The sequence below is a fragment of the Heptranchias perlo genome, chromosome 9 (genome assembly GCF_035084215.1).
Source record: "Heptranchias perlo isolate sHepPer1 chromosome 9, sHepPer1.hap1, whole genome shotgun sequence".
NCBI lineage: Eukaryota > Metazoa > Chordata > Chondrichthyes > Hexanchiformes > Hexanchidae > Heptranchias > Heptranchias perlo.
Genome location: NC_090333.1, coordinates 22,035,579 through 22,062,343, shown reverse-complemented (window position 1 = coordinate 22,062,343; position 26,765 = coordinate 22,035,579). Strand labels below are relative to the sequence as shown.

The window sequence follows — 26,765 nt, the reverse complement described above, 5'->3', positions numbered from 1 at the left end:
CATTAGTGACAAACCACACAGGCACAAAGAGCATAGTCTTTGAGTGATTTAATGCAGTAATATTAGTTCAATCATATCTGTAGATAATGTCATATACTGTTTGGTTCGTAGCCATCCTTCCTCACACTAGTAGCCGCAGAAATTGCTGCTGTATTTCATATTTAACCTTCCCCCAATTCTAAGTAAAAAGTGGCACCATTTTTAAACGAAGGTATGGCTAGTTTCTTCACTATCTGGAAGGCTTGGCTGAATAATGTACATTATGTACTGAGCTTGGGAATGAAGATAGAAAAGTTGATTAGAGGTATTGTCCTCCAATCAGTTTACATGTCTTCCTTTGCCTGGTCCAGTACAGGTGCTTATTAATTCCAAGAGGCATGTTGTAACACACTGAAATGGTCAATCCTGTATTTTTTTGACAACAGCACTTGAGAGATGAACAGCATGGAACACTTTTATAGAAGCTTTCAAAAACAGATGAAAACTCTATAATCTTACTTGCTGAAATTAGCTACAGATAAATCACAGGAATTAATGTTTTGTTGATTTTGTTTTTCCTAAATCAGATACAAAAATACGTGCATATTGTATGGTTCTTTGCCTATATTCTATGACAACTGCAATACAATCAGTGAGGTTAAGATTAACAGTGCCATAAGATAATGAGAGCAGCTACACTCTGGGTTCAGAACTTTGAATATATCATGTCTCCAACTCTCCCTCCATTAAACATACACAAACATTACATTTCTAATAGTACAATTCTAAATGTGCAAATTTCATGCAAGTACTTAAAATCATTTTCATTCCATTGGGCTTAAAATAAGCTTGTATTCAGTAGTATGCAAGATAAGGCTTGCCTGCTACATTACCTCACTATTGCTACTCTTCCAAAATATTTTTGAAAGTGCTTCAATATTGCCGTAAAATTCTAATTTTCTAATCTGTGCTAAACATGTGTTAATTAAAATTATATTTATCTTGGCCAACAAGCACGCTAATGGTGACAGCTACAGTGAGGCTCAAATTGTGATTTGCACAGTGCACCCATTTTAAATAAACAGTCATGAGCCTTTCAAACTTCAAGCTCTCGATTCAGACTTACACATTGTGGGTAAGCAATTTAAATCAGATCAGTGCAACATTGCTAACAGCCGGACAAGAAGCAGATAAGATTACATCAGTTAATATCACAACCACTTTATAATCACTAATTTAAAAAGTTCCTTTTATACTAATCACCTTAGCACAATAAGGGACAAGAGATTACATATCACTTTAGGTCACAACTTTATCCTGTCCCGGTGATGTGATCTGATGTTTTTAATTGCATCACAAAAACAGTACGGCGGTCAAATGGCAAATGGCATTTAATACTATGGAGGGACACTAAAAGGACCATCTTCAGTTGAACTGATGTATTGCAATTGGCAACAGGAAAATACTGCACTTCAAAGCTCATAAAGGACTTCTAGAATGGTGGCTATTGACCAGGCCTGGGTTTCACAGCTAAATGGACAGTACTGCCCATTTTCATTTGTAAGCTCTGGAAGACCTTTCCAGGGAGATCTGCAAAATAAAAATAACACACAAAATAGTAAGTAAAAAGACCGCATTTCATTTTACTTGGCACCTGTCACTGTTTGGGATTCTTTGACCATTTTTCCTGAAAAGGACTTGGACACCAGCTATGTTAAGACTTTCTTTTTAGCAAAAGCGTGCCTAAAAAGGGTCAGCTTCTCAAGATAGCCCCATGCTGGTTTATCAATCTGTAAGCAAGATGTCTTGGACACCATCTTGGTAAAGGGTTTAGTGCGTGCACAAAAAACAAGTGCCAGTATTATGTAAAGTAGGGACAACATGCATTTGATCAGTGTGCAACGCTGATTTAAAGTGATAAACACCATTTTGGCACTTAGTGCGCTGAGTGGAGTGTTGTTTTAACCCCGACCATCTGAATGTGTCTTAGAGTGCCTGGAGGACCCCCCCCACCAGCGCTATTTAAAGGGACCATGCAGGATTTACAGGTTAGTTGCTGGATTATTGCTTCTGGTTGCTGATGCATTTGTAACTGTTTTTGGAGGTCCCCTATACTTGAATACAAGGACGAGAGATCATAGCCCAACATTTAGAACCAGGAGGTGCAGGAGTGAAGTGAGGAAACGCAAAGGGTGGGAGAAGTTTGGAATGTTCTTCTGCAAATGACAGTTGATGCTAGCTCACTTGTGAATTTTAAAATCTGAGATTGATATATTTCTGTGAACCAAGGGTATTAAAGGATATGGGGCTAAGGTGGGTATATGGAGTTAGGTCACAGATCAACCATGATCTCACTGAACGGCGGAACAGGTTCAAGGGACTAAATGCCACTGCCACTTGCCGCCTCCTGTTACATGCCACCTTCTCCTGCAAGAAAGCGTGGTGTGTCTGGGTGATGTGCCTGTCATGGTTGAATAGCTGCCAGTGTGTTAAGCCTGTGAGTTGTGGGTGGGCGGCTTGCAACAGTGGTAACGTGTAATGGTGAGAGGAAAACATCTGATTGGAAGAGTTGAGTACTGATGGAAAGAGTTTGTTGGTATGTGGGGATGAGGGTGTAGTGTGTGGTGCAGTTGGTAGGAGATGCCACTTGACAGTTGACCTCATTCACCTTGACCGCTCGTGTCAAAGCATTGAACTTCTTCCTGCACTGCATCCATGTTCATGGTGCTATACGCCTGGCATTGACTGCATCCACTGGTGCCTCCCACTGCCTTTTGAGCATATGTTTGGAGGGCCTCTTGCCCCGTCCCACGGATATAGAATGTGTGTAGATTGGAGGATGTGGGATTTAGTAGTGCGCAACCTTTATTCAATGTTTTAATATAACTCATCAGTTTGTAAACATAAGGATGGGACCTGCATCTGTGTTTTACGTGTACAATGTTTGATCTCTGTTCAAGCTCCATGCAGACAGCAGACAGCAGACGTTTTTTTTTAGTAAATAACAGGTACTGGCTACCTTTAAGAGGCTGTCAGAGAGACAGCAGGCAGGACGAGTGTCTCGTCTTGCCTGCGACGGATGCACCAGGCATGGGTTAATTGCGGATCATGATACCCATGCCCGGTTTCAGGCCTCATCCAATTTAACCCCCATTTAGCACCTTAGTATCATTTCATGGTACGTTACAGCACAGAAGGAGGCCATTCGGCCTGTGTTGGCAATTTGAAAGAGCTATCCAATTAGTCCCACTCCCCAGCTCTTTCCCCATAGCCCTGTAAATTTTTTCCCATGTATTTATCCAATTCCCTTTTGAAAGTTACTATTGAATCTGCTTCCACCACCCTTTCAGGCAGTGCATTCCAGAACATAACAACTCTCTGCGTAAAAAAATGTTTCCTCATGTTGCCTCTGGTTTTTTTGCCGATCATCTTAAATCTGTGTCCTCTGGTTACTGACCCTTCTGCCACTGGAAACAGTTTCTCCTTATTTACTCTGTCATGATTTTGAACACCTCTATCAAATCTCTCCTTAACCTTCTCTGCTCTAAGGAGAACAACCCCAGCTTCTCCAGTCTCTCCACATAACTGAAGGCCCTCATCCCTGGCACCATTCTAATAAATCTCCTCTCCATCCTCTCTAAGGCTTTGACATCCTTCCTAAAAAAATGTGGTGCCCAGAATTGAACACAATATTCCAGTTGAGGCCTAACCAGTGTTTTTTTAAAAAAAGGTTTAGCATAACTTCCTTGATTTTGTACTCCATGTCTCTATTAATAAAGCCCAGGATTCCATATGCTTTTTTTAAAAAAGCCTTCTCAACTTGTCCTGCCATCTTCAAAGATTTGTGTACATACACCCCCAGGTCTCCCTGTTCCTGTACCCCCTTTAAAATTGTACCATTTAGTTTATATTGCCTATCCTCATTCTTCCTACCAAAATGTATCACTTCACACTTCTCTGCATTAAATTTCATCTGCCATGTCTGCTCATTTCACCAGTCTGCTTATGTTCTCCTGAAGTCTGTTATTATCCTCCACATTTTTTACTACAGTCCCGAGTTTCGTGTCATCTGCAAACTTTGAAATTATTCCCTGTTCTCCCAAGTCCAGGTTGTTAATATATATCAAAAAGAGCAGTGGTCCTGGGGACCACTATATACTTCCCTCCAGTCTGAAAAACAACCATTCACCACTACTCTCCACTTTCTGTCCCTTAGCCAATTTTGTATCCACACTGCCATTTTCCCTTTAATCCCATGGGATTTAATTTTGCTTACAAATCTATTATGTGGTACTTTATCAAATGCCTTTTGAAAGTCCATAGACACAACATCAACTGCGCGACCCTCATCAACCCTCTCCGTTACTTCGAAGAACTCAATCAAGTTATCAACACTATTTTCCTTTAGCAAATCTGTGCTGACTTTCATTTCCTAGTGTTGAAGAACTCTTTTCATCTCTGTGGGCTAGGGAGAGAGGCTTTTAAAAATCAGAATACAACACCAGAACGGTAGTTGATCAGCTGACGGTTACAAAGGGATCAAACTGCTATGTTGAGTGGTAGGACAGGATACAGAGAGACTGTGCTTTTGAGCTAGACAACCTACCGAGTGGGATTAGCTTTCATGTGTTCTACATTTTTGTAACCATACGCAAACAAGTCGTACTGATTGTATCAAGAGTTGCTTGATACAATCAGTATTAACTCGGTCTGCCTTCGGAGAAATTGAAGGAGTGCCCATGTAAGACATGGAAATCTGGTCCAGGGAATTTCACTGTGACAGTCCTGGGTCCTGCTACTGTGCAAATAGATACATGACAGTGGGAGTCAACTTCCATTTATAGTAGAGGCTCAGACCACCTAAGGGAGTGATTAAGGGGTCTCATATCCCAGGTATTTAGTAGAACCACAAGACTCAAATCAAGCGATGAGAGTACTATCCGGATGTTTTACTTGAGGTAATTTCCATATATATATATATATATATATATAAAAAAAAAGTTAAGAAAACATTAAACTGGGTTTGATGACACCTATAACCTGACTTGGATAAGCACATATTTAAAAGCTACTTCTGGTTATATTTATGAACTAAAGTAAGATTTACTTTCTTTAAAAGGTGAACTTTCTGCTGGGTGGGGCCTTTGCATCTTGCCATGAGAGTTTTTAAATTCTGATCTACTATCGCATCCATCTAGGGTAGTCAAAAATTATATATCAGCTGATTTATGTTTTTTTACTACAATAACGAATCATCATCTGGGTGGGAATTATATAGAAACTTAACAAATGTAGTGACATTCATCTGGAACATTACTTCAATTAATACAAAAAAGTCTTTTGAAACACAACAAGCTACAGATACAAATCAAGTTACTGTAGTGATTTGATGTGAAGCTGGATTCTAGAGCAACGTTGTTTAAGAATAAAAATTCTGCAAAGGAAACTTGCATTATATAACCATTTCTTTAGTTCTTTAAGTTATTGACTTACTTTTCCAAGTAAGCATAATGATGAGAAAGAACATTCTTCACTAAATATATAGTGTCTTCATACAATTTCTCTTCCATCACTTTCGAAAAATGCAATTTTGCACGTAGGAAATATCCAACAGGCCACAGCCATTCCTAGAACCAAAGAAACAATATGCAAGTCTATCGTGACATTATATACAAAAAGCATCATAGCTAAACTTGGTGAAATTTGGTACAAATAATTACCGGTCCTTGGTGGTAATTATAGCCTCTAGATATGTTGAAGTTGTCATTTTCTATGGAGTTATCATATACACCACAGTAAACCTGGTCACTAATCAAAAAGGAGAAACCAACCATTACTAACTCTGTTAGCATACATTAGCGAGGGAGTCTACTGTGGGTAACCACATAAAATGGTGACCCGTGAACAGGCTAGCAAAAGAGACACCTTAGAGTCAAGAATTATGTAAGTTTGTTAATTTTAAAACTCGGGCATTAAAAATCACTATTCTATATTCCACCAGTAGTTTGTCTTCATTAACAACGGTCATTCGATCAGAAACGGAATATTAGGATCAGCAACAATTTAACTTACTCTGGGTCTAAAGTTTTCAATCCCAGGGGTCCAAGCAGCTTCTCCTCTACAACTTTTAAAGCTTTCCATGCTTTTTCTGGCACGAATAGCTCAGGGGCCTGAAAACACAAGTTATTGATATTATTGCTGTAATTAAAGCTTTATTTAAGCATTCATGTCATTTTGTATAACTCATACCAGGGTGAGAGGCAAGAGATTGGAATAGCAATGTAAATGGCACCAAAATCAGAATTTTAGAAAAACCACATAAGTGATGAGAGATCAGTCCCTTACCTATGTAATTCAAATGTTAGCCAGTCTCACAGTCAATAATATTTAAATTGTGGCATCTTTACTGATAACATTATTCCTTTAAATTGTTGAATAAAAGCAGTAAACATTTGTTCTGACAATTCTTATCACTTACCACAACCATAGCTATGGTGAAATTTGGTCTCAGTTGATAGTCACACCATGGGCTGGAAGCACCATAACTGTCTTTGTAAATGTTCCTTTTGTGAACAAGGTTGGGAAACTTTTCATGGGGATCAAGTGGATCTTCAGAAACGAAGAACTTCTCATGAAAGTTCTGTTGTATTTTTGTGTTCCATTCCTCATATGTAATCAATAGTTCGTTTCCTGTACAGTAGAATATATATTTCACCATCCAATTTTGCAGGTTTAGAAAAATAATTTAAAATCAAATTCTAAACTTATTTTATAAACCCCTTAATTTAATGAAGCCTGCATCACATGACGTTAAATTTCCAGCCATGAGACTAGCTTAGGGATGGGCAATAAATGCTGGCCTTGCCAGCAACGCCCACATCTCATGAATGAATAAAGAAAAACAAAATTGTTACGCAGAAATTATAGTAACACTTATGAAATAAAACCGTATTACACAGACACCCATAGAGTTGCTGCAAACTTTCGATTAGAACTTTTAGCTGGGTTTGACTAACATTAAGATGAAACAGGCTGTTAAAATAATTATGAATAGAATAATTTTCAATTTTGCCACCTGAGCTGTAAACAGGCAGAGCAGATTGCAAAGGAACATAAATTGTGTGGGTTTCACAACAGGCGGATGATTCACTCCACCAGGTTACCACTCAGGTGGCGAAGTGGAAAATTACCCCCATAATCTTTAACTTGAAGTGCTTAATCGATCAAGCACCTTTCACACCTTCTTTGTACAACCACAGACTCACCAGGTGTTTGTTTAAACTAACAGTAGCCCAAAAATAGAAACTGCTGGAAATACACAGGTCTGTTTTAGTTCTGGCAAGGGTCTACATCTGAAACCTCAACCTAGCTTTTTTTTCTTTTCGGACAGACCTGCTGTGTATTTCTATTTTTATTTCAGATTTCTGGTCGTTTCTTTTTAAACCCAAAGAAAGTCCATTTACAAGTGAGCATAATTAAAGATGCGCTCCTTTTATGCTCTATAAAGTTTGATGGGTACAGACTACAAAGCAATCTCTTAAATAACACGATAAATACTTAACAGAAAAAAATTGTATTTATATAGTGCCTTTAACGTAAAAGGCACTTCATAGAATAAGCGTATAGAAAATGGGCACCAAGGCAGGAAATGAAAGATCGAGAGGGATGACCAAAAGTTTGGTTGGAGAGGGGTTTAAGAGGAGATTTTTTTTTAATATATAAAGAGAGGTAGTTTGAGGGATTTAGGCAGGGAATTCCAGAGAATAGGACCTGGGAGGCTGAAAGCCCAGCCACCAACGGGTGGTAAAAAGGGAAAAACAGTGGGAATCAGCAGAACGGAGTGTTTGAGGGAATACGAGGTTAGAGCAGGTTGTAGGGTAGTGTGCGGCAAGGCTTTGGAAGGATTTAAAGACAAAAGTGAGAATTTTAGATTTAAGATATTGGTGACAGGGAGGCAATATTGGTCAGCTTGGACAGGACTGATAGTTGAGTGGGACAAGATGTGTGCAGCAGAGTATTGGACAAGTTGTAGTTTATGGAGGGTGGATGATGTGAGGCCGGCAAGGATAGAGTTTCTGTAGTCAGGTCTAGAGCTGACAGTCATGTATGAGAATTTCAGCAGCGAAGGGGCACAGGTATGGGTGGAGGCATCCAATATTGCAGAGGTGAAAGCAGATAATCTTAGTGACCGAAAGCATATGGGGACTGAAACTCAGCTCGGATTCGAACATGACACCAAAGGTTGTAAACAGTCTGACTCAGCCAGTGACCACGGTTGGGGGGGGGGGGGGGGAGAAGGAGGAGGAGGAGAAGAGATGGAATCAATTCCAAGAGAACAAAGTTTGTGGTGGAGACTAAAGACAAGAACATAAGTGTGATATGCATCAGCAAATCCAAATGAACAACTTCCTGTGATGTTAACCTAGCTTATTTGAAATACAAACAAACATAATAATTAAGAGCAGGAGTAGGCCATTCGGCCCCTCGAGCCTGCTCTGCCATTTGATGAGATCATGGCTGATCTGATTGTGACCTCAATACTACTTTCCCATATACCTACGATAACCTTTGACTCCTTTGTTAATCAGGAATCTATCTAACTCAGCCATAAAAATATTAAATGACCCTGCCTCCACCACTCTCTGGGGAAGGAAGTTCCGCAGTCTTCATGACCCTCAGAGAAAAAAAATTCTCCTCATCTCCGTATTAAATGGGAGACCCCTTATTTTTAAACTGTGGCCCCTAGTTCTAGTCTCTCCCACAAGGGGAAACATCCTCTCAGCATCTACCCCTTCTAGTCCCTTCAGAATCTTACATGTTTCAATAAGATCACTTCTCATTCTTCTAAACTCCAGTGTACACAGGCCCAACTTGTCCAACCTTTCCTCATAAGATAACCCCCTCATCCCAGGAATCAGTCGAGAGAACCTTCTCTGAACCCCCTCCAAAGCAATTATGTCCTTTCTTAAATAAGGAGACCGAAACTGCATACAGTATTCTAGATGTGGTCTCACCAATGCCCTGTATAACTGTAGCAAAACATCTCTACCTTTATATTCCATTCACTTGCAATAAATGATAACATTCCATTTGCCTTCCTAATCACTTGCTGTACCTGCATACTAACTTTTTGTGATTCATGTACTAGGACACCCAGATACCTCTGTACCTCAGAGTTCTGAAATCTCTCTCCATTTAAATAATATACTGCTTTTGTATTCCTCCTGCCAAAGTGGACAAGTTCACATTTTCCCAGATTATACTCCATCTGCCAAATTTTTGCCCACTCACTTAACCTATCTATATCCCTTTGTGGACTCCTTATGTCCTCTTCACAACTTACTTTCCTACCTACTTTTGTCATCAGCAAATTTAGCAACCATATATTCGGTCCCTTCATCCAAGTCATTGATATAGATTGTAAATAGTTGAGGCCCAAGCACTGATCCCTGTGGCACTCCACTCATTACATCTTGCCAACCTGAAAATGACCCATTTATATCTACTCTGTTTCCTGTTAGCTAACAAATCCTTTATCCATGCTAATATGTTACCCCCTACACCATGAGCTCTTATTTTGTGTAGTAGCCTTTAATGTGGCAACCTTGTCAAAAGCCTTCTGGAAATCCAAGTACACTACATCCACAGGATCCCCTTCATCCATGTTGCTTGTTACTTGTTACTTCCTCAAAGAACTCTAATAAATTAGTCAAACACAATTTCCCTTTCACAAAGCCATGTTGACTCTGCCTGATTGCATTGAGATTTTCTAAGTGCCCTGCTATAACCTCCTTAATAATAGATTCTAGCATTTTCCCATTGACAGATGTTAAAGCTAACTGGCTTGTAGTTTCCTGTCTCCCTCCTTTCTTGAATAGAGGAGTTATATTCGCTATTTTCCAATCCAATGGGACCCTTCCAGAATCTAGGGAATTTTGGAAAATTAATACCAATGCATCTACTAATTCTGCAGACACTTCTTTTAAGACCCTAGGATGAAGTCAGTCAGGACCTGGGGACTTGTCAGCTTTTAGTTCTAATATTTTTTTCAGAACCCTTTTCCCAGTGATTGTAAATGTTTTACGTTCCTCCCTTCCTTTCACCTCTTGATTCACAATTATTTCTGGCATATTATTCGCAACCTCTACAGTGAAGACGGATGCAAAATCTGTTCAATTCATCCGCCATTTCCTTATTCTCCAGACACATTCTCTAGAGGACCAACGCTCACTTTACTTACTCTCTGTTTTTATATTTCTAGCTAGCCTTCTCTCGTACTCTAATTTCTCTCTCCTTATCATTCTTTGCTGTTTTTTATATTCTGACCAATCTTCTGACCTGCCACTAATCTTCGTGGAATTGTATGCTTTTTCTTTCAATTTGATACTATCTTTAATTTCCTTAGTTAGCCATGGATGGTACGTCCTTCCCCTAGAGTCTTTCTTTTTCACTGGAATGTATCTTTGCTGAGTGTTATGGAAATATCGCATTAAATGTCTGCCACTGCATCTCTACTGACATATACCTTAACGTAAGTGCCCAGTTCACTTTAGCCAACTCTGTCTTCATGCCCTCGTAATTGCCCTTACTTAAGTTTAAAACACTAGTCTTAGACTTACTCTTCTCTCCCTCAAACTGAATGTGAAATTCAATCATATTGTGATCACTGCTACCTAGAGGCTCCTTTACAATGAGGTCATTAATTAATCTTGTCTCATTACACATTACCAGATCTAGAAAACCTGCTCTCCGGTTGGCTCTGGAACGTGCTACTCTAAATGTTGCCTGTTGTAATGTATGCACGAATTAGAATGTGAATGAAGAGAACTACTGACATGGTATGAGCCAGTTTAATCTCTCAGTTTTATATTCAATTTATTTAAGCTCCAGCAGTGTTTATTTAGCACAGTCACTACTTCTGTGGAGAATGATGCAAATTTTGTAAAGAAACAATCTGCAGAGAAGACATAGGGCTCGATATTGCCAGGGCTGCAGGTTCGCGGCGGGGGGGCTATTGGGCGCGTGGGTAACGCGCCCGGCGAAATCAGTCTGCCCCGCGCGCGATCGCTGCCTAATTGGATCCACTTACCTGGTCTTCCGGGTTCCCCGCTGCTGATCTGCACCTCGGGCAGACTGCGCATGCGCAGTAAGGTCTGTCAGATGGAGGAGCTCTATTTAAAGGGGTAGTCCTCCACTGACAGATGCTACAACAAATAGGAAAAAATACAGCATGGAGCAGCCCAGGGGGAAGGCTGCTCCCAGGTTTAATGATGCCTCAACTCCAGGTATCATTAGATGGGGTGAGGAGGAGGGGGAGGACAGAGATCTTCCCCCCGGCAGGCGGGAGGAAGCGGCCTGCCTCTGCCAACAGGAAGGCCTGGCTCGAGGTGGCCGAGGAGGTCAGCTACACCACCAACATATCGCCCACCTGCATACAGTGCAGGAGGCGCTGCAATGACCTAAGTAGGTCAGCCAAAGTGAGTACACTTACTCATTCCCCTACACTCCATCTGCCACATCACCACCCCCACCCCACATTTCCTTCTGCACTGCCAACACTACTCTGTCACATCACTCCTCACACCCACTCAAACCCCATCCTCATCTTACCTTCACCTACTCACCTCGCCAGTACTCATCCCGCCACTACCACTCAACCCAATCCTCATACAATCTCATGCATCTCTTTCACAGTCAGCCTCACTCAACCTGCCACTACCTGTGCTGCAGCCACAGGGCACGCATCACATATGTGCAGTAGGAAGCGTAAGGCAAACGTGTCGTGAGCATGAAGGGGATACACAAGGGTGTTTGAGGGTTTGTCATGGTTTTTACTTATATTTAATTTCTGATCAACTCACATCACATATATTATATTGTCACCACTACTGCCACATCTTTGCGAATCTTGTCTGGTTTGTGCAATAATGCCCTTTCCTAAGGATCACTATGAAGACCCACACCTGATGCCACCCATTGTGTCACTGCAAAGTGGGTGTAGGTGTATTTGCAGGGCTCTTTTGTGCAGACGACAGAGAAGTCGGCGATGTCCCCGGTGGCACCCTGGAAGGATGTGGAGAAGTTGTTGAGGGCAGTGGTGACTTTGACAGCAACAGGTAAGAAGATGGTGCTCGGGCCAGCTGGGAGCAGCTCGGCATGAAGGAGGATGCAGATGTCCACGACTACATGTTGAGTGACTCTGAGCCTCCGTGTGCACTGCTGCTCAGAGAGGTCCAGGAAGCTGAGCCTCGGTCTGTGGACCCTGTAGCGAGGGTAGTGCCCCGTGAAGCATCTCTCTCTGTGGTTGCCCTCCCTCCTGCTGTGCAGGTGGATGTATCACAGCACTGTGTTGTGGAGCTCCACGTGTCAGAGGTGGACGGCTTGGCCGGCGAGGCTGGTGATGCTGTTCGCCCTCCAAGGTCATGACTGCAGCTACGGCGGCCCCCATCCGGAAGATGTACATCTGAGGGGGCCCGCAAGGTAGGCACATGTCTCTGGACCCGGGGGTAAGTGTGCAAGTTGGTGAATTTGATTGTCAGGAGGAGGCTGGTGGAGGCCAAACTTTGTCCCAAGTGAGAGAGTGGCCTCCTGCAATGAGTGAGGGTCTCCCCACCCCCCCCACCTGTTAAATGGACCATTGCAGCTGCCACAGGCTGATAGCTGCAACACGTCCATTTCAACTAGGAGTGTTTCCCCCAGTATGGGAAACAGTCCAAGTTGTTTCTAAAATCCCACCCTTCCTGAAATATTCCCTTAATCAGGTCTGTTAATGATCTGAATAAATACTCTCAAGCGGCACCCCGCCGGCTTTAATTGCCTGCGGGAGTCCCACATGCGGGGGCTGCGCGCGCACGTCGGCGCGTCTGTGGGGAACCCGGAAGTGGGCGGGTTGGAGCCGGGCTCCCGACCCGCTCCAGGATTCCCCGATTTTCGGAGCCCCCCCCCGCCAGGAACGCACCCGATAGCGGGTGCTAAAATAGAGCCCATATTGTGAATGGTAGCTCTAGTACTTGCAAATAAATTGACTGCAATAATTTTAAAGCATTGACTAGCAGCCAAGGATACTAATCAATGTTATTAGAAAAACATTACCAATTCAAAATTTCAAGGACTGTGACCTATAGTGATATTCAGCAAATATTTATGAGGATGTGATAAAATTCTACTGCAGGTGTTCAACAGAACTCATAGGAACAGTACAACAGCAGTAGGCCACTCAGCCCCTCGAGCCTGTTCTGCCATTTTATTAGATCATGGCTGATCTGTACCTCAACTCCATTTACCTGCCTTCGATCCATATCCCTTGATACTATTTACATCACAAAAATCTATTGATCTCAATCTTCAAAATTTCAACTGGCTCAGCAGCCACAGTCTTTTGGGGGGGGGGGGGGAAAGAGATTCCCATATTTCCACAACCCTTTGTGAAAAGTGCTTCCTGATTTAATTCCTAAATGGTTTAGCTATAATTTTAAGATTGTCCCCTCTTGTTTTGGATTCCCCTACCAGTGGAAATAGTTTCTCTGTATCTACCCTATTGAATCTCTTTATAATTTTAAACACCTTGATTAGATCACCCCAAACCATTGAAACTCAAGGGTATACAAGCCAAATTTATGCAAACGATCCTCAATTTAACCCTTTCAGCCTTGGTATCATTCTAGTGAATCTGCACTGCATCCCCTCCAAGGCCAATCTATCCTTCCTGAGGTACAATGCCCAAAAGTGAACAAAGTACTCTACATGGAGTCTGACAAAGGGTCTGTACAACTGAAACATTTCTTCCTCACTTTTGAATTCCAACTCTCTAGATAAAGGCCAATATTCCATTAGCCTTTTGATTACACTTCTTTTTAAAAAAAAAACTGTGCACTAGCTTTTAGTGATTTGTGTACACACACCTAAATTCCTTTACCCCTCCACAGCTCCTAGCCTTTCACCATTAAGAAATTAATCTTTCACAGATCCAGTGAATAACCTCAAACTTCCCCACAAAGAACTCCATCTGCCATAGTTTTACCCACGCACTTAGTCAGCCTACACCCCTGCTCCCATCTACACAACTTACTGTGCGTCCTATCTTAAGTGCCATCTACAAACACAACTATACAACTTTCTATTCCTTCATCCAAGTCAGAGATACATACGGTGAAAAGCTGAGACCCCAGTACAGATCCCTGGGGAACACCACCTGTCACATCCCGCCAATCAGAGCAAATTCCTTTATCCCTACTCTCTGTCTCCTACCTCTCAGCCAATCACCAACCATGTCCTAATGTTACCTCCAATTCCGTGCACTTTCATTTTTGCTAATAATCTCTCGTGTGGAACCTTGTCAAATAGAGAATGAATACTGGTGGTTGTGCAACAGGACACCCTTGATACAGTCTAATTGAAACATAGCAAATTATGCAGAGAGATAACATTCTCACCATCTTTATGTGCTTTGACTCCATTGTAAGGGAACAAAGATTTTTTGTGTAGGTCCATCAGCCAGCGAACAGCTGATTTACTGAGGCCAACAATTTCAACTGCAGATCCATCTCTGAAAAGTAAATATATTTCAAATGGTCACTAAGAGACTTGATATTTGTTGGGGAGAATATAACAGCTTGAATTTATACCATCCTGACGGCTGCCCAGCAATCCTAACATGTGTGGTGGATAATCCCTCAACACCCAATGTTTAACTGGAGGAAATGTTGGCTCATCCAGGACTGGATGTCAGACAAGTAATCTGACAGCACCAAGGCAGTGGAGTGGTCAAGAGAGGTGGTGGTGAGGTAAATCTGGGTGGCGTCAGCTTAAATGTGGAAACTGATGACGTGCCTTCAATATAGAAAAACATTCCAAATACTTCACAAAAGGAATATAGAAAAACAAACTCCAAGCCAAAGGAATTGGGACGATTATGAGGGATAATTAAAAGTCTGGTCAAAGAGGTGGGTTTTAAAGGGGTCTTAAAGGAGCAGAGAACAGTGGAGAGGCAGATGGGTTTGGGGAAGAAATTCCAGAATGTGGGGCCTAGGTGACTGAAAGGACAGCTGCTAACGATGGGGCAAAGGAAGCTTTTTTTAAAAAAAATGTTGTTGGCATGTTGGCTATGTGTCATGGTAGTATTTATTGCCCATCCTTATTTGCTCTTGGCATTTGAGCCAACTGCATAGTGACTGGAGTCATGGGAAGGCTAGATCGGGTAGAGGTGTCAGGTTCCCGTCCCTGAAAAACATTAGTAAATCAGTTGGGTTTTAACAACCATCCAGCAACTTTTATGGGCATTTTTTTCTGTTGCTAGCTCACATTGTATTTTACTAGCTTAGTGATCCATCATGCACATTTAGGGAACGATTCCACGAGTGTGTGCCGTTGGCAGAGGTCTCGCTTGTCTGCGGTACAAAGCAGACGTTTAGCAGGCATCGTCCACAATTTCCCGATCAGAATGTGAGTGTTCGACTTTCTGATTTGCACTGTGATGGGCTAGGTTCCCTGGTGGCAGCATAGACTCAAAAACTCACCCCACCCACAAAATGCACCTGCCATCGCATTTTCTGCTAATCAACTAATTTATTTTGCTGAGCTATAAATGGAGAAAAAAAAAATCAACCAGGGCTCCCATCCTGATGGCTACCCAGCAACCCTAACATGTGTGGTGGATAATCCCTCAACACCCAATGTTTAACTGGAGGAAATGTCTGACATCCAGTCCTGGATGAGCCAAGTAGTCTGACAGCACCAAGGCAGTGGAGTGGTCAGGAGAGGTGGTGGTGGTGAGGTAAATCTGGGTGGCGTCAGCTTAAACATGGAAACTGACTACGTGTTTTCGGGTGATATCATCGAGGGGTAGCATGTAGATGAGAAATAGGAGGCCAAGGATAGATCCTTGGGGGCTCCAGAGGTAACGGTGCAGAGGCAGGAAGAGAAGCCATTGCATGAGATTCTCTAGCTACAATTGGAAAGGTAAGAGTGGGACCAGCAAGGGCAGTCTCGTTCAGCTGGACAACAGAGGAGGGGAGTCAAAGGAGGAGGATGGTGTGGTAAACCGCGTCAAGGGCTGTAGACAGGTTGAGAAAGATGAGGAGGTATAGTGCACCATGGTCACAGTCACATAGGATGCCATTTGTGATTTTGCTAAGGGCCGTTTCAGTGCTGTGGCAGGAGTGAAAACCTGATTGGATAGTTCAAACATGGAAAGGTGGGCACAGATTTGGGAGGCGACAACCCGTTCAAAACCTTGGATGAGGGAAGGGAGGTTAGAAGAGGAGTGGTAATTTGCAAGGACACAGGGGTCAAGGTTGGGTTTTTTGAGGAAGGGGGTGTTGACGGCAGATTTGAAAGAGGGGGACAACAGTACCAAAGGAGGGGAAACTGTTTACAATATCAGCTAGCTTGGGGGCCAGGGAGGGAAGTTGGATGGTCAGCAGTTTAGTGGTAATAGAGTCGAGCGAGCAGGAGGTGGATCTCATGGACAAGATGAGGTCGAAGAAGGCATGAGGGGACATAGGAAAGAAACTAAAGATATAGTACACATAGAACATACAGCACAGAAACAGGCCATTCGGCCCAACAGGTCCATGCTGATGTTTATGCTCCACACAAGCCACCTTCCTCCCTACTTCATCTAACCCTATCAGCATATATTTCTATTCCGTTCTCCCTCATGTGTTTATCTAGCTTCCCCTTAAATGTGTCTATGTTAATCGCCTCAACTACTCCTTGTGGTAGCGAGTTCCACATTCTAACCACTCACCGGGTAAAGTAGTATCTCCTGACTTCCCTACTAGATTTATTAGTGACTATCTTATATTTATGGCCCCTAGTTCTGGTCTCCCCTGCAAGTGGAAACATCATCTCCACGTCTACCCTATCAAATCCTTTCAGAATCTTAAAGACCTCTATCAGGTCACCCCTCAGTTTTCTCTTTGAGAGAAAAGAGCCCTAGCCTTCTCAATCTTTCCTGATAGGTATAACCTCTCAGTTTTGATATCATCCTAGTAAATATTTTTTACACCTTCTCCAGTGCCTCTATATCCTTTTTATAATGTGGTGACCAGAACTGTTCACAGTACTCCAAGGGTGGTCTCACCAAGGTTCTATACAAAATTAGTAGGACTTCTCTGCTTTTCAATTCTATCCCTCTAGAAATGAATCCCAGTGCTTGATTTGCTTTTTAAAAAAAAAAATGGTCTTACTAACCTGTTTCGCTACTTTTAATGATTTGTGTATCCGTACCCACAGATCCCTCTGCTCCTCTACCTTATTTAGACTCTTATTATCCAAGCGGTATGTGGCCCTCTTATTCTTCCTACCAAAATGTAATACCTCACACCTATCTATATTGAAATTCATTTGCCAATTACAGGCCCATTCTGCAAGTTTATTGTCTTCCTGTATTTTGTCACAGTCCTCCTTAACTTTAACCCCCAATTTGGTGTCATAGTCTGTTCTTCTGTCCTTTATAGTAACTCGCGTTTGGAGTCAAGTGCTTACCCAACATGTCCATCTATTGTAATAGCCTCTGTGGAAAGCAAATGTAATTGAGTCGATCTAGGCAACGAGAGGGTCATGCAGGTCATGGGACCTTCTCCCACAGTGGATTGATTGGTCCTTGACTAGTAACATCACAAACAAATTATAGTAGAGAGTAACATCATTGTCACTCTTACCTTAACTATTGTGAAAACCAAATTTTGAATTTCAAGAAATGCAAAGGTAAAATTAATTTTTAATAACATTTATAATATTGTTTTAGTAAGTTCACAAAAAGGGTTGCTGGAAACAAAATATACAATTTAAAAAAAGAACTGGGTCTGTTGTTTGAAGCTCAATATTTTCAATCTCATTTTACTGAGACTTTTACCTTGGTGTAGCTGGAATTCCTTTGTTTTGAGCTCTCTCACTTTCTCCCATTTTGTCCATCCAGGTGCCACAGTTGTACCGATGTCCTCCAAACACAAAGCCTGTCTCTGGGTCCACCCCGACAGCAACATTGAAACCTACAAGGAAAATAAACCCAATCACGTTACATATAGTGCCTCATCACTGACCATTTATTTAAAAATTACTTATTGCATTATTTGGCAAAAGTAAACATGGGTCCCTTAGTGGCAAAGACAGGAGAAACTATAATGGGGAATAAGGAAACGGCAGAGACGTTAAACAAATATTTTGTATCTGTCTTCACAGTAGAAGACACAAAAAATATACCTAAAATAGTGGGGAACCAAGGGTCTAATGAGAGTGAGGAACTTAAAGCAATTAAGATTAGTAAAGAAAAAGTACTGGAACGATCCTCCCTGGCTACAGGCGTAGTGCCGGAGGATTGGAGGACTGCTAACGTTGTACCATTGTTTAAAAAGGGAGAAAGGGATAGACAGAGTAATTATAGGCCAGTCAGTCTAACCTCAGTGGTGGGCAAATTATTGGAATCAATTCTGAGGGACAACATAAATCGTCATTTAGAAAGGCACAGGTTAATCAAGGACAGTCAGCATGGATTGTTAAGGGAAGGTCGTGTCTGACTAACTTGATCGAATTTTTTGAGGAGGTAACAAGGAAGGTCGATGAGGGTAACACGTTTGATTGTGTGTATATGGATTTTAGCTTTTGACAAGGTCCTACATGGCAGACTGGTCAAAAAAGTAAAAGCCCATGGCATCCAAGGGAAAGTGGCTAGTTGGATCCAAAATTGACTTGGTCCCAGGAAGCAAAGGGTAATGGTTGGCGGGTGTTTTTGCGACTGGAAGGCTGTTTCCAGTGGGGTTCCGCAAGGCTCAGTACTAGGTCCCTTGCTTTTTGTGGTATGTATTAATGATTTGGACTTGAATGTGGGGGGCTTGATCAAGAAGTTTGCAGATGATACAAAAATTGGCCGTGTGGTTGATAGCGAGGAGGAAAGCTGTAGTCTGCAAGAAGATATCAATGGAGTGGTAAGGTGGGCAGAAAAGTGGCAAATGGAATTCAATCCGGAGAAGTGTGAGGTAATGCATTTGGGGAGGGCAAACAAGGCAAGGGAGTACACAATAAATGGGAGGATACTGAAAAGTGTAGAAGAAGTGAGGGACCTTGGAGTGCATGTCCACAGATCCCTGAAGGTAGCAGAACAGATAGATTAAAGTGGTTAAGAAAGCATATGGAATACTTTCCTTTATTAGCGGAGGCATAGAATATAAGAGCAGGGAGGCCATGCTAGAACTGTATAAAACACTGGTTAGGCCACAGCTTGAGTACTGCATACAATTCTGGTCACCACATCACAGGAAAGATGTGATTGCACTAGAGAGGGTGCAGAGGAGATTTACGTGGATGTTGCCAGGACTGGAGAATTTTAGCTAAGAGAAAAGGTTGGATAGGCTGGGGATGTTTTCTTTGGAACAAAGGAGGCCGAGGAGAGATTTAATTGAGGTATATAAAATTATGACAGGACTAGATAGAGTGGATAGGGAGGACCTATTTCTCTCAGCGGAGGGGTCTGTGTCCAGGGGGCATAGATTTAAATTAATTGGTAAAACGATTTGAGGGGAGATGAGGAGAAATCTTTTCACTCAGAGGGTGGTGGGGTCTGGAACTCACCGCCTGAAAGGGTGGTAGAGGCAGAAACCCTCAGCTCATTTAAATAGTACTTGGATGTGCGCTTGAAATGCCATAACCTACAGGGTTACGGACCAAGTGCTGGAAAGTGGGATTAAACTGGATAGCTCTTTATCGGCCAGCAAGGACACGATGGGCCGAATAGCCTCCTTCTGTACCGTATCTTTCTATGATTATATGGAGAAATGAATGGAACTAAAAGCTGACAAATCCCCTGGACCTCATGGCCTACATCCTAGGGTTTTAAAAAAAAAGTGGCTGCAGAGATACTGGATGCATTGGTTATGATCTCCTAGAATTCCCTAGATTCTAGAACGGTCCCCGTGGATTGGAAGGTAGCAAATGTAACCCCACTATTCAAGAAAGGAGGGAGAGTGAAAACAGGGAACTACAGGCCAGTTAGCCTGACATCAGAAGTAGGGAAAATGCTAGACTCTCTTATTAAGGATGTAGTAACAAGGCACTTAGAAAATCATAACATGATTAGGCAGAGTCAACACGATTTTACGAAATGGAAATAGTGTTTGACAAATCTATGAGTTTTTTGAAGGTGTAACTAGCAGAGTAGGTAAGGGGGAACCAGTGGATGTAATATATTTGGATTTTCAAAAGGCATTTGATAAGGTGCCGCACAAAAGGTTATTACTAAATATTAGGGCTCATGGGATTCGGGGTAATTTATTAGCGTGGACTGAGGATTGGTTAACGGACAGAAAACAGAGAGTAGGAATAAACCTGTCATTTTCGGGTTGGGAGGTTGTAACTAGTGGGGTGCTGAAAGGATCAGTGCTTGAGCCTCAGCTGTTTACAATCTATATCAATGACATAGATGAGGGGACAGAGTGTAATGTATCCAAATTTGCTGATGTTACAAAGCCAGGTGGGAAAGTAAGCTGTGTGGAGAACACAAAGAGGCTGCAAAGGGATATAGACGGGTTAAGTGAGTAGGCGAGAAGGTGGCAGATGTAGTATAGTGTGGGGAAATGTGAAATTATCCACTTTGTTAGGAAGAATATAAAAGCAGAATATATTTTTTTTAAAAGGTGAAAGGCTAAGAAATATTGGTAATCAGAAGGATTTGGGTGTCCTTGTACATGAATCACAGAAAGTTAACATGCAGGTAGATGCTGAGAGGCTGTTTACCCTGGCTGGAGAGTCTAGAACTAGAGGTCATAGTCTCAAGATAAGGGGTCGGCCATTTAGGGCTGAGATGAGGAAAAATTTCTTCACTCAGAGGGTTGTGAATCTTTGGAATTCTCTACCCCAGAGGGCTGTGGATGCTCAGTCGGAGAGTATATTCAAGACTGAGATCGATGGTTATTTGGACACTAAGGGAATCAAGGGAGATGGGAAGAAAGTGGAGTTGAGGTAGAAGATCAGCCATCATCTTATTGAATGGCAGAGCAGGCTCAAGGGGCCTTATGGCCTACTCCTATTTCTTATGTTCTTACAGTAGTGTGCAGGCATTGGAGATGTAGCTTAAATACCTTCATCTCTCATGTGTGGGTCCTGATGAGGTCCAGCATTTCTTTCTCTGTACTGTACACCTTCCATATGGCGCTGCATGGTCTCCTGAATGACATCATGTAGGGGCTGATCCTGGTCAGAAAGATGTCCCAAAATGTATTGGAATATTTACAATATTATTTTTGAAAAAGAAAAATATAGAAAACAAAATATTACATTATGTTAAATTAAAACCTTCCACATAGAAAGGAAACCTTATTTATTTAAACTTCCTACTCTTGACCCCAGATTAAATAAATCCCCATCAAAATATATCATTGCAGAACAGGAGACCATTACACTTTTGGGACAAACATGCGGACCTACTTTACTCATACAGATTGCCCTTTTTTTTTAAAACCTGATCTCATCCTAGACCAGAACCATTACTAGAATCAGTAACAATTACAAGAGCATTAGTTGGTCTTAGAGCTAGCACTTTCCATTGAAGGGGTATTTTGTTACTTCTTGCATTGCATTGTCTCAAGACAAAGAAAGACTGACACACAAACAGAAAGGCTACAGTGGAATTTGCTCAATGGCATGTTTAAGAAGGCATCCCATCATCAGCCCACTAGTGAGACTATCACAATCAATCTTTCTTGGCTAAAATATTCCCGCCATTGTCTATGTTTATTTCGCGGCATTTGTTTCTGAGAATAATTCCTACAAACACTTTCTAGGAGCAAAAATACAAGTGTGCATAAATACAACCTGTAAAACTAAGCAACACATTTTCCTTGATCCAGCATATGACAGGCTTGACTACAGCAAGATCCACAATAATGGTCATTACTGATGCCAATACCCAGAAAAGAAGCACAAAGACAACTAAAAAGCATGATCGGTGAAAAATCAGACAGGCTTGTTGGGCCTAATGGTGTATTCTTGCTCCTAAAAATTACTACTTTCTTGTGTTCAAACTTTCAAAGCAAGAACTTTAGCACAGCTGTAAGGTAGCTGAGGCTGACAGGCACCACATCAAATCAAAAGGATCTTTTAAGTTACAATGCAATACTGACTTTCTGGAGTTTCTGGCCCGTTTACATTTCTACTCAGTCTGACTGGAAGGTTTATCATTTTCATTATTGGCCGATTGACTGGGATCAGAAGATTATCTGATTGGGTCTGCTGGTCAGATCACTGATAGTGAATCATATACCGAGTCTGTACATGCTAAATAAATACATTTCTACTCAGTGCCATCGTCCATCACACACCAGGAAGGAACCAAGGTGGTGAATCCAGAAGCCACTCGCAAGATGCAGGAAAGTGGATCTCTCCTGCTTGATATTTTAACTTCAGACGATGACAAACACACATTTGCCGTCACCTGAAGTTTTTCAAAAAGATATAAAAGTGCCTTAAGTGCAGCATTGATGCTATTCATTATGCAGCATTCAATAGTTCTTGCCACCCTTATTGTTTGATGGATACAGAAAGCCAGAAATTCCTATTCCGAATAAAAGATTGCCTCAGGCTTCAAGCTTTCCTTCTCAATGTTTTTGATTTCGGTAGGGGGAGAAGGAAAGCGAGAGGGGCATTAAACAGGCAAACAATTCAAGCTTTTCTCATAGTAACAGCTACGGTACGGTAGCATAGTGGTTATGTTACTGGGCTAGTAATCCAGAGGCCTGGACTAAAATCCAGAGTCATGAGTTCAAATCCCGCCACGGCAGCTGGCGAATTTAAATTCAATTAATTAAATTCAATTAATTAAATAAAAAAATCTGGAATTAAAATACTAGTATCAGTAATGATGGCCATGAAACTACCGGATTGTCGTAAAAACCCATCTGGTTCACTAATGTCCTTTAGGGAAGGAAGCCTGCCGCCCTTACCCGGTCTGGCCGATATGTAACTCCAGACCCACAGCAATGTGGTTGATTCTTAATTGCCCTCTGAAATGGCCCAGCAAGCCACTCAGTTGTAAAATCTCGCTACGAAAAGTCATAATAACAATAAAACCGGACGGACCACCCGGCATCGGACCACTAGGCACCGGACACGACAACGGCAAAACACCAAGCCCAGTCGACCCTGCAAGGTCCTCCTTACTAACATCTGGGGACTTGTGCCAAAATTGGGAGAGCTGTCCCACAGACTAGTCAAGCATCCCTACTCACGGAATCATATCTTTCAGCCAACGTCCCAGACTCTTCCATCACCATCCCTGGGGATGTCCTGTCCCACCGGCAGGACAGACCCACCAGAGGTGGCGGTACAGTGATATACAGTCAGGAGGGAGTGGCCCTGGGAGTCCTCAACATTGACTCTGGACCCCATGAAATCTCATGGCATCAGGTCAAACATGGGCAAGGAAACCTCCTGCTGATTACCACCTACCGTCCTCCCTCAGCTGATGAATCAGTCCTCCTCCATGTTGAACACCACTTGGAGGAAGCACGGAGGGTAGCAAGGGCACAAAATGTACTCTGGGTGGGGGACTTCAATGTCCATCACCAAGAGTGGCTCGGCAGCACCACTACTGACCGAGCTGGCCGAGTCCTGAAGGACACAGCTGCCAGACTGGGCCTGCGGCAGGTGGTGAGCGAACCAACACGAGGGAAAAACTTACTTGACCTCGTCCTCACCAATCTACCTGTCACAAATGCATCTGTCCATGACAGTATTGGTAGGAGTGACCACCGCACAGTCCTCGTGGAGATGAAATCCCGTCTTCGCACTGAGGACACCATCCAACGTGTTGTGTGGCACTACCACCGTGCTAAATGGGATAGATTCAGAACAGATCTAGCAGCTCAAAACTGGGCATCCATGAGGCGCTGTGGGCCATCAGCAGCAGCAGAATTGTATTCCAGCACAATCTGTAACCTCATGGCCCGGCATATTCCTCACTCTACCATTACCAACAAGCCAGGGGATCAACCCTGGTTCAATGAGGAGTGTAGAAGAGCATGCCAGGAGCAGCACCAGGCGTACCTAAAAATGAGGTGCCAACCTGGTGAAGCTACAACTCAGGACTACATGCATGCTAAACAGCGGAAGCAACATGCTATAGACAGAGCTAAGCGATTCCACAACCAACGGATCAGATCAAAGCTCTGCAGTCCTGCCACATCCAGTCGTGAATGGTGGTGGACAATTAAACAACTAACGGGAGGAGGAGGCTCTGCAAACATCCCCATTCTCAATGATGGCGGAGTCCAGCACGTGAGTGCAAAAGACAAGGCTGAAGCGTTTGCAACCATCTTCAGTCAGAAGTGCCGAGTGGATAATCCATCTCAGCCTCCTCCCGATATCCCCACCATCACGGAAGCCAGTCTTCGGCCAATTCGATTCACTCCACGTGATATCAAGAAACGGCTGAGTGCACTGGATACAGCAAAGGCTATGGGCCCTGACAACATCCCAGCTGTCGTACTGAAGACTTGTGCTCCAGAACTAGCTGCGCCTCTAGCCAAGCTGTTCCAGTACAGCTACAACACTGGCATCCACCCGACAATGTGGAAAATTGCCCAGGTATGTCCTGTCCACAAAAAGCAGGACAAATCTAATCCGGCCAATTACCGCCCCATCAGTCTACTCTCAATCATCAGCAAAGTGATGGAAGGTGTCGTCGACAGTGCTATCAAGCGGCACTTACTCACCAATAACCTGCTCACCGATGCTCAGTTTGGGTTCCGCCAGGACCACTCAGCTCCAGACCTCATTACAGCCTTGGTCCAAACATGGACAAAAGAGCTGAATTCCAGAGGTGAGGTGAGAGTGAATGCCCTGGACATCAAGGCAGCATTTGACCGAGTGTGGCACCAAGGAGCCCTAGTAAAATTGAAGTCAATGGGAATCAGGGGGAAAACTCTCCAGTGGCTGGAGTCATACCTAGCACAAAGGAAGATGGTAGTGGTTGTTGGAGGCCAATCATCTCAGCCCCAGGGCATTGCTGCAGGAGTTCCTCAGGGCAGTGTCCTCGGCCCAACCATCTTCAGCTGCTTCATCAATGACCTTCCCTCCATCATAAGGTCAGAAATGGGGATGTTCGCTGATGACTGCATAGTGTTCAGTTCCATTCGCAACCCCTCAGATAATGAAGCAGTCCGAGCCTGCATGCAGCAAGACCTGGACAACATCCAGGCTTGGGCTGATAAGTGGCAAGTAACATTCGCGCCAGATAAGTGCCAGGCAATGACCATCTCCAACAAGAGAGAGTCTAACCACCTCCCCTTGACATTCAACGGCATTACCATCGCCGAATCCCCCACCATCAACATCCTGGGGGTCACCATTGACCAGAAACTTAACTGGACCAGCCATATAAATACTGTGGCTACGAGAGCAGGTCAGAGGCTGGGTATTCTGCGGCGAGTGACTCACCTCCTGACTCCCCAAAGCCTTTCCACCATCTGCAAGGCACAAGTCAGGAGTGTGATGGAATACTCTCCACTTGCCTGGATGAGTGCAGCTCCAACAACACTCAAGAAGCTCGACACCATCCAAGATAAAGCAGCCCGCTTGATTGGCACCCCATCCACCACCCTAAACATTCACTCCCTTCACCACCGGCGCACTGTGGTTGCAGTGTGCACCATCCACAGGATGCACTGCAGCAACTCGCCAAGGCTTCTTCGACAGCACCTCCCAAACCCGCGACCTCTACCACCTAGAAGGACAAGGGCAGCAGGCGCATGGGAACAACACCACCTGCACGTTCCCCTCCAAGTCACACACCATCCCGACTTGGAAATATATCGCCGTTCCTTCATTGTCGCTGGGTCAAAATCCTGGAACTCCCTTCCTAACAGCACTGTGGGAGAACCGTCACCACACGGACTGCAGCGGTTCAAGAAGGCGGCTCACCACCACCTTCTCGAGGGCAATTAGGGATGGGCGATAAATGCCGGCCTTGCCAGCGACGCCCACATCCCGTGAACGAATAAAAAAAAATAAAAAAAATACCAGATCACCACAGGCACACAAGTCAGTTTCTTGAATGGGTAATTATTCCCAGGCTCCTGAACAGAAAAGAAAAAGGGAGAGATTTTGTACTGTTCTATTCATTCATCATCTTGTGTGAAAGAAAAAAGGTTATGACCTTTGATTAATGCTCATTTCCTCCTACTGGAGCTGAATTCGAATACGAAAGATGAAGATCTAAAACAGTAAACTAAAAATCCTGAAGTAATGATTCCTCACCAGCTGAGATGAAAAAAACCCTTTTGTAATTACAAGGATTTGTCACTGTAGAAAGAAAGTCACTTGTGCCATAGTTATACATTAGTGCAAATTACTGGGACAAACTAAACAGTTACCTTAGTGCCTGGAGGAAGAGCTGGAGACTGGTCAGTAGGGTACAGTCGAGATACAGGACATTTGAGAATTTCCACTCCATTGTCAACTATGTTACAGTAATCCTGAATACACTGAAGCCACCACCAGACAGCATCTCTACAATTGTATCGTGCACATATTCCTTGACCAAGTAGATTTGGAATTAAGCCATGTCGTAGAGTGCTAGCAAATGCAAGGATTACATTCCTGTAATCAAATTAAATAATGAGAGCTGAAATGACAATAGCAGCACTGCAGATTTTTGTTTTAAAATTAAGACAAATTTACATTAATGCAAAACACAATTGCAAAACATCCGAAGTCTCAAATGTAGGTCACCCAAGGCTGACTTGTCTTTAGCACTTGGATCATGCGAAACTCCGATACCTGTTTAATGAAGAATT

The 26,765-nt window shown here is 43.0% G+C and overlaps 1 protein-coding gene across 3 annotated transcripts in view; it reads right to left on the bottom strand.

Moving 5' to 3' along the window:
- Window positions 1–33: 33 nt before the first annotated feature.
- The window catches only part of agla (amylo-alpha-1, 6-glucosidase, 4-alpha-glucanotransferase a), an 82,750-nt gene continuing 56,018 nt past the window's right edge, over window positions 34–26,765 (bottom strand). For all 3 annotated transcript variants that reach the window (XM_067989993.1, XM_067989994.1, XM_067989992.1), the window contains exons 26-34: window positions 26,343–26,568; window positions 21,054–21,165; window positions 17,837–17,972; window positions 14,412–14,524; window positions 6,458–6,669; window positions 6,052–6,149; window positions 5,700–5,787; window positions 5,473–5,606; window positions 34–1,569 (exon numbers count right to left, since the gene is read on the bottom strand). In XM_067989993.1, the coding sequence (XP_067846094.1) occupies window positions 1,452–1,569; window positions 5,473–5,606; window positions 5,700–5,787; window positions 6,052–6,149; window positions 6,458–6,669; window positions 14,412–14,524; window positions 17,837–17,972; window positions 21,054–21,165; window positions 26,343–26,568 (1,237 nt within the window). In that variant the 3' untranslated portion in view covers window positions 34–1,451. The remainder of the gene's footprint in view (window positions 1,570–5,472; window positions 5,607–5,699; window positions 5,788–6,051; window positions 6,150–6,457; window positions 6,670–14,411; window positions 14,525–17,836; window positions 17,973–21,053; window positions 21,166–26,342; window positions 26,569–26,765) is intronic.